The 8,722-nt window shown below is 41.2% G+C and overlaps 1 protein-coding gene across 2 annotated transcripts in view; it reads right to left on the bottom strand.

Annotated features, from left to right (window-relative positions):
- Nucleotides 1-438: 438 nt before the first annotated feature.
- The window catches only part of polr3f (polymerase (RNA) III (DNA directed) polypeptide F), a 39,844-nt gene continuing 31,560 nt past the window's right edge, over nt 439-8,722 (bottom strand). For both annotated transcript variants that reach the window (XM_069932024.1, XM_069932025.1), the window contains exons 8-9: nt 2,374-2,565; nt 439-894 (exon numbers count right to left, since the gene is read on the bottom strand). In XM_069932024.1, the coding sequence (XP_069788125.1) occupies nt 817-894; nt 2,374-2,565 (270 nt within the window). In that variant the 3' untranslated portion in view covers nt 439-816. The remainder of the gene's footprint in view (nt 895-2,373; nt 2,566-8,722) is intronic.

Below are 8,722 nucleotides of genomic sequence, written 5' to 3'. Positions count from 1 at the left end.
TCTATTTGGGCTGATGCCAATAAATCTATCCTAGTGTAGGAGTCATGCTGCTTTGAATAAAAGGAATAATCCCTTTCCCTTGGATGCTGTCGTCTTCATGCATCTATTAAATTCAGCTCTTTCATAAAAGTCGGGGTTGTTTTAGCTGCCCTGACCTTAGTTACCCTTCTCAATGACTCATCCAAGACCAGATCCAGACAAAAATTGAAATCCCCCCCCCCAACCAGGATGTTTTCTCTTCCCTCCACTAATTAAAAAAAAATCATCCTAATTAAGTCCAGGATTCTGAATATATCTCACAGTGCACTATCACAAACCTTTCTGCTATGTCCATGACCACACTTTCCACCCTCACCGGAACATTTTCTTTTCCTACCAATCATTATTACTACATTAAAGGCACCAAGCATAAATTGTTACAATCTCAAGCATCTCCAATACTTTGAAACAGTAAATATTTTATTAGATTTTCATGACAAGTATTTTTTGTACAAGTTTATTGTTGATTCAAAAGTTTTTTGGATAAGAAAGTAATATAGATTGAAAAATAAAACTGGATTTTCTCTTCAAGTACTTGGCTTCGTTTCTCTGGCCTCTTCTCAGGTTTGTCCACTGTGGAACTGTCTCAGTTCTGGTAAATATAATGGGAAGCTATGCAAGCAAATGAGAGTAAAAGGGTTTATGGGACAAAATTGAAAGGAGGCTCGCAGAGCATAAACCACTTGTCCTGAATAGGAACTTGACACAAATCTTCCCTGACACTCTAAATGGTTCATTACCCACGGTTTAAAGTTCCTTTAGTTATTGCAACTTCCGTTAAAACTCCAGCCACTCTGTCATGTATATACAAGTTGCTGGAGAAATGTCTCCACCTTCGTGGCAATCGTCAAATACCTGGAAAACACATTAAAGGGAACTGAAAGCCTGTATATATATCAGAATATATCAATGTGCAGTAAAAGCTTATACATGCAAATCAGCAGATCTCCCAAGGAGAGGGAATCACAATGAAGGGGAGTCCACCTGCTGAACAGATTATCTGATGAAAGTGGTATATATAGATTAAGCACAATTATGCTGAACAAAAGATTTACAGCTTTAAGAGTTAAAGGGAAAGGGAGCATTTGCAAACGAGCAACAATAGATCAATGCCATGTATAATTCAATGGTGTCTTTCACAATTATACAAGTGAGGGGATGATTCAAAACTGAAAGGTTTCATTAGGTCTATGGACAGAAGAGTGGCAACAACAAAAGCTTTAGCTTCACCATAAATTTGGGGTGGCATGGTTAGCACAACGCTGTAACAGTACTACTGACAAGGGTTCGAATCCAGAGGTGTCTGTAAAGACTTTGTAGTTTCCGTGTCTGCGTGGGCAGTTTCCCCCCACCATTCAAAAATGTACTGGGTGTGTAGGTCAATTGGATGTAATTAGCTCGTGGGCCTAAATGGGCTGCTACTGTGCTGTAGGTCTAAAAATAATGACAGTGTTTTCAGTACTTGAGGCTCAAAACTTTGAAATACTCCCTGGACCTCACTACCCACCTCTCCTCCTCCTCATTTTTGGTCACTTTAGATTAGTACCAGTTTTTAATCTGAATGGGAAGGGAAGGTTGAGAATCACTGCTCTAGACCCAATTGTTACTAAAATATTGTGCTTGAGAAAAATTGTCATTGGCCCATTTCCTTTGGAGTTATGAAAATGCACATAGAGTCATTTAGGTACAATTAAAACAGTGGTTTTCAAATTTTTTCTTTCTACCCATAACACCTTAAGCAATCCCTTACTAATTACAGAGCACCAATGGTGTAGGGAATATTTGAAGTGGTACGTGAGTGAAAAGAAAAAGATTGAGAACCACTGAGGTAGGGGTGACCTAAAATTAGAAGAGTGTGCATGCTATTAGGTTTAAGGCTGTCCATGAGGAATATAATGTGTTGTTCCTTAAGTTTTCCCCAAAGGATTACTTAAAGTGGTATGTGAGTGGAAAGAAAAAGTTTGAAAATCTCTGTGGTAGAGGAAATCAGAATCATTGAATCAATTACAGAAAGCTATTCACAAGCACCAAAATGAATGCAAAGTAATGCAAAGGGCCACAGCCAGCAAAGGGAAAAAGGACGTTTTCTGAAATCCATTAATCACAGATAGCTTTAGGCAATAAAACTGTATAACCCATATTATTTTCCTAATCCAGTTTAGTGCATGAGTAAATTGGCAAGGGAAATCAACCCAGATGTCATAAGTATTGATAAAGAATTGTTATTCCCATTCAACTCCAATCATTTTTCTTTTTGGTATGATGTAGTTACTGAATGTTCAGTGAATAAGATAAACAGCAATAGTTTATTAACCCCAAAGAAGCGGCACTTACTGGGCACATCCCACAAGGTGTCCTCATCAGGCCTGTGGGCTGGATGATTGGATTGACTGCTCTATACAACTTCATTTGCCCATCCACACTACCAACAGTGCCTTCCTTTGCAGCTATAATAGTCATCTCTACCTTCCCATCATATATCAATGTATTCAGAATGGTTTCTATATCTTCCATTGACAGTTCCACCTGAGAATGCAAAAAAGTATTGTGGTTATTCATTTGTGAACGAGAATAAATTAACCAAACAAAAATGTTATGATACACAGTGGAGCAACAATTGATCTAATATCTGGGATGGCCCTTGAATTATTTCAGTAACTGGCACCAATGCTTTTAACAATAAGCAATCATAATTTTAAAACAGAATCAATGCTCAAGTTCATTTCTGCAGCAAAATACTACAAACTCAAATGTTGCATTTCAGTACATAACATAGGCTGACAATCTTGTATCATGTTGGGAGAACATTACAGGTATCTTCTATTGCACACATGTCAAACTCTGGCCCGCGATATCATTATATTTGGCCCGCAAGATCATATTAAATAGATTAGAGTTGGCCCGCTGGCCGCCGCACCAGTATAGCGCATGCACACTGAAGGTGAAAATGAAGACGCTGGAGGTGTGGAGGGATCTCAGAGTCCCGAATCCCGGGGATCGGAGCGCCGCACTCAGCCCGCCCGGCTCCCGGACACACAGACGCGGCTGGAGTTGGGGACCATCCTCGCTGGGTCTGCGCTTCAGCAGCGACGCCAGACCGAACGTCTCGTTGGCGATGCCTTCCCCCTCGCTCCGTGCGCGACAGACCCTGCCTCCCGCTCCTTTTGTTGGAGACGAGCCCGGCGCCGTGAGATCGGATTAATCCCTCTCCAACCATGGGAGGGGGGTCAACGCGCTCTTCTCAGCCAATTCCTCCACCGCCCCAGACGCCGGCGTTTCAACGGGGGGTTCGGGTGCCTTCATCAGGCGACTGACCTGTTGGTCCTAGACAAGGGGAGAGCGTACAAACTCCACACAGACAGGAGCTGCGACCCCACATTCCACATCAGGACTGTGTGTAAGATTAGGAGCAGTGAGACGGAAGCTTATTTTGTTCCTGTGATTTAAGCCTTTCTTGGAGTTGGGGGGGTGGGGTCCTTCTCTGACCACTTGCCTAACAATTAACCTAATCAGATGTGGAGTTACCACAATACAACAGTTCTCAACCTTTTTCTTTCCACTCGCGTCCCTGTGCCATTGGTGCTCTGTGATTAGTAAGGGATTGCTTAAGGTGGTCTGTGGGTGGGAAGAAAAAGTTTGAAGACCATTGCTTTAATCATCCCTCATTGACTCGTCATGTGCACGTTTCAGAACGCTAAAGGAAATGGGCCAATGACAATTTTTCTCAAGCAAAATATTTCAGTAACAATTGGGTCTAGAGCAGTGATTCTCACCCTTTCCTTCCCACTCACATCCCACCTTAAGCAATCCCTTACTAATTACAGAGTTCCGATGGCATAGGGCACACATGTCAAACTCTGGCCCGCGGGCCAAATTATAATTATATTTGGCCCGCAAGATCATTTCAAAAATGTATTAGAGGTGGCCCGCTGGCCGCCGCGCCAGTATAGCGCATGCACAGTAATACAACAAATCCCAGAATGCACTGGCGTCAGCCTGCTAATCGCCCCCACCTCCTCTGTTTACGTTGCAGGGTCTCACCGTGGACTCTGGTTTTTGGGCCTGGCCGGTGTCAGGGGAAGCCAAGGCCGCTTCCCAGTGCCCGGAACCGGAGGCCTCGGGCCTGACCTCGCCAGGACCGTTGCCCACTCCCCCTCCCTGCCGCAGGCCGATCCGCGACTCACGGTGACGGGGGCCGCTGATCCGCCGAGATGCCGTCCTGCAGCGAGAGCCGATGCCCCCGCACTGTCGTTGTCCAACCCGATCGCCCGCAAACCCCACCCTCCCGCACACAGGCCTGAGTAAGTATTATGAACTTTAATCTCAGGATAAAACGATCTTCCAATAGTTTCATGTCACAGTGATAAATATATTCCTGGTTAAAAATGGTCCTGCACCTGGATACAAGCTCATTAGGCATAAAACTTGAAAAGTGTGTAAATCAAAGGATATCTGTACCAATGGAAAAAGGGCATGGCAAATAACCCTGCTAGAGTTCATGCCCACAATTAGTCACCCATTTGATTGTTTCAGGAATCATGTTATTCTCCCACATTCTCAATAGCCCTCAGATTTTACTATTCGACAGCACACTAGCAACATTTGACAAATCCTCTATAGAGAAATATTATTTATTGAATATTTTATTTCTCATTTGTTAATGCTTCTGGAAAGAGTTTATCCAAAACTATTATTAAACATTTATTTTAATAAGAAAAAGTTTAATATTACATATGTTGAAAGAAGAGAAAACATGCAGATGTTGTTGAAAATTTTCAATAAATATTTAGTTCGGTCCTCGACTTAGTCCAAGTTTTTAATTTTGGCCCTCCATGAATTTGAGTTTGACACCCCTGTTCTATTGGATGAGCTCCATTTATTTGGAGGGCATAAGATCTCAGTACACCAGTTCAAAGATGAGCAGGGGAAAATCACCATGGTATCCTGAGCAATATTACTCAGCCATAGTCAATAAAACTGATGAACTGGTCATTTTCTCAGTGCTCTTTGTGGGATCATGAAGTCCAAAATTTCATTGCCACATTTCACAGTTCAAAAGTACTTAAATAGTCGCAAAACATTTGGGGGTCCCCCAGCTGTGAATTTCTTAAACAAGAAAATCTGCAGATGCTGGGGTCAAGGTCAATATACAAATGTGCTGGAGAACTTGGTTGGTCACAAAGCATTCATAGGAATTAAAGGGTAATCAATATTTCAGCCCTGGGCTCTTCATCAGAAATAAGAAAAAAAATATGCAAATACCTGAATTAGAAGGTGGGGGAAGGAATGGAGGAAGAGACAGTAGGAAGGGGGAGGAGGAGCACAGGCTAACAGCTAATGGATACAAGGGGAGGATAGAAGATGAAAAAGCTGAGAAAAAGCCCAGGCCTGAAACATTGATTTCCCTTTATTTCCCATGAATGCTGCATGATCTTCTGAGCTTCTCTAGCACATTTATGTATTGTATATGAATCATCATGTTTATTGCTTCATGAGATTAGCTGGAGGGGTGAGTGCAGTAGAGGACAAAAAGGACAAAAAAATCTTAAAATAGCCTTCATTGTGGTGCGATTTCACATTGTAGTTTCTAGTGGTAAGATGAGAGTTTCAAATTCCAGCTGGTTCTGAGTTTCTAATCCAAATTGTTGAGATAAAACTAGAAGATGATTAAGAGTAAACCTGGCATGGTTCCCAGTCAAGGGATCCAGTTTAATGTCCTCAGCCAGGGAACCACTACCAGTCCTGTTTACAGGCAACATCAGGCAAACTGATTAGTGGGAGGAGGCCTGCTAGTTGTTATAAAAACTTGCCACAACCCAACTCTTCACTTAGAGGGGAAAGAAAATATTTATCCCAGAGTTTCCAGTCACAGGTGTAAACCAGTCACCAAATGGAAAGCAAGTAACTCTTTCCCTTCTGCCAATCACCTAACCTTCTATTCATGCTAGCACCTTTCCTGTAATACCAGTTGTTTATCAGCCTCCTATGAAGCACCTTGTGAAAATCCAAGTAAACAATATCTGCTGATGTTCCTTCTGCCTCAAAGAATCCCAATAGATTTGTGAGGCAAGATCTCCACTAAAGGAAACCATACCGACTTCAGCCTATTTTAACTAGTCCTTCCAAGTACCCTGAAACCTCATCCTTAATAATGAACACTGAAATCAGACTAACATGTCTCACTTCTGACTGAATTTCTGGTACAAACAAATGTCCTAACATATTTATTCAGTTCATTCTTTATTTCCCATTACCACTTCTTCAGCATCATTTTCTAGTAGTTCAATGACCACTCTTGTCTCTTTTATTCTTTATACATCTTTTAAAAATCTTTGGTATCCCTTTTTATATTATTGGATAGTTATCTTCTTATTTCATCTTTTCTCCCCTTATTGTGTTTTTTTTTTAAATATATATAGTGTTCTGTTGGATTTTAAAAGCTACCCAATCATCTGGCTTCCTGCTAATTTTAGAACTATTAAATGCTGCAGTTTTTAGGCTGTCCTTGACTTCCTTTGTCACCCTCAGTTACCTCATCCTCCCTTTAGAATGCTTATTTTCTTGGATACAATGATCCTTTGTTTTCTGAACTATTCCCAGAAACTCCTACCATTGCTGCTCCACTATCTCCCCTGCCAATTTCCCCACCCAATCAACCTTGGCCAACATCTCTCTCATCCCTCTGTAGTTACCTATACATATCTGAAATATTGATATAGTCAATTCTAGTCACTCTCTCTCAAAATGTAGGGTGAAGGCTATCATATTGCAATCACTGCCTTAAGTTCCCTAATCAAATGCATGCAAACTCCTTACAGACAGCAGTAAAGTCAAACCACGGTCAGTGGTGCAGTAATTGTGTTGCACTAACTGTTACACTAAATTAAGCTCATCTATCTTGTTTTGTACACTGCCTTTATTTAAATGATCAGAGAATGCTGTTTGAACTAAATACAACCTCCTTCAATCCAATATTCACCACCCTTATGCTGTTTGAACTAAATACAACCTCCTTCAATCCAATATTCACCACCCTTATGCTGTTTGAACTAAATACAACCTCCTTCAATCCAATATTCACCACCCTTCTCACATGTTACCAAAGGTTAAATTCTTAACCCTTTCTAAACTGTCTTTTTTATTCTGGAGATCAGTAAACTCTCCTTCCCTTTTACTTTCCAGTCTGTTGAACCCATCCTCCCTACACTTTAGTTCAAATCCCTATCCACAGTTATGCAATTCACCAGGATCCTAGTCCCACCATTATGCAGGTGGAGCCCATACCATTGGAACACCTCCCTCTGGAAGTTACAGCACACTAAGAGTTAAAGCACCTACAGCAACTGTAAGAAAATGTACAAGCGGAAATGACACTGTTTCATCAGGTGGTAACATGTACATTCAGGTAATAAACTGAACTTGATAAGAGGCAAAAACATTGTCTTGAAGGTGCTACCCACAGTAACAGATGCCATTTGCAAAATATGAAAACAGTATGGAAAAGATCATCATTCAATATCTATGGGTTTGATTGCATTTGCTGACCTGATAGCATACAATAGACAAATAGTTAACTTGGAATTATTATTTGTTATACATATCTTCACGTTGTATCATAAACGATAACTTTTCTTCACTAAATTTGATAACATACAACTATTGGAGAATGGTATGCACAAAGGTAAGTACTGTATCCTTGTGGGATTCTTTAGGGCAGTTCAGTGATGGGTTGTGCTGCTTTACTTGTTCACAAGTAGAATAAAGTATGATTGGGAACTTGCTGTTTGTCATTCTTATATCTGGTGACCAGTCTTCTCGGAGGTTCCACCGAGATGGCTAACGCTACACTGGGAAAGTGGGAATTGAACCCCAGACTGTCCCAGGTCAGTCACTGAAATGGTAGATTTCTTCTGGGGTGGAGTAGTTAAAGTATGCCATTGTTAGTCATCGATTTTTTAAAAATTGAAAAGGGTGATTTGAGATCACTTTATGGGAACAAGGTTGAAGATAAGCCACATCAGTCAGTGTTTTGAGTCCTCATCTAGGGTGCCCTTGGATTCGAGTCCTATGTGGGTTGGAGGCCAAGAGTAGGCATGAATTCCTGTGTGCAAGGGCATGCAAGTGTGGCCAAAATGGGAGGTACCCCATCAAAAAGAACTATCCCCATCAACTGAGATGCTACCCTCGCCATGTAGATTAGAATAAAGAACACAGCACTATACAAAAAGCAGATGACGAGGATGTTAATTGATGTGTAGAATACCACATTTCAAAATATTCCAAAATAACCAGTAGTGGGGATGCTCACCTTGATAAATGTTATTGTAAAAGGTTATAACACAGAATGTAGGAAGTGTTCACTATTTGTGTGGGATGGGTAGGCAAAGGGTTGCAAAAAAAATTGAGTGTTTTACAATGTAGTTACATTGTAGTTTGTAGTTACAAAAGCAATTACAATATCAAAGATCCAAACCTCAAAGGAAGTAGTGAAAAAATACTAGTAGCAACACCAGGGACTACCCTGCGTTGGCAAGCCTGCGGTTGGGATAGTGGATGGGGACTTGTTTCATTTGCAGATATGACTACCCGATATCCGAGGGTGCCCTCAGCACCACACAACTTTGATCATTACCAATTTCCTCAGGATATGAAATTTGTGCTAAATAACCCATTGGGCCAATGT

This window comes from Narcine bancroftii, chromosome 4 (genome assembly GCF_036971445.1).
Source record: "Narcine bancroftii isolate sNarBan1 chromosome 4, sNarBan1.hap1, whole genome shotgun sequence".
Taxonomy (NCBI): Eukaryota; Metazoa; Chordata; class Chondrichthyes; order Torpediniformes; family Narcinidae; genus Narcine; species Narcine bancroftii.
The sequence above is the reverse complement of the archived record's forward strand: the minus strand, read 5'-3'. Positions and strand labels throughout refer to the sequence as shown.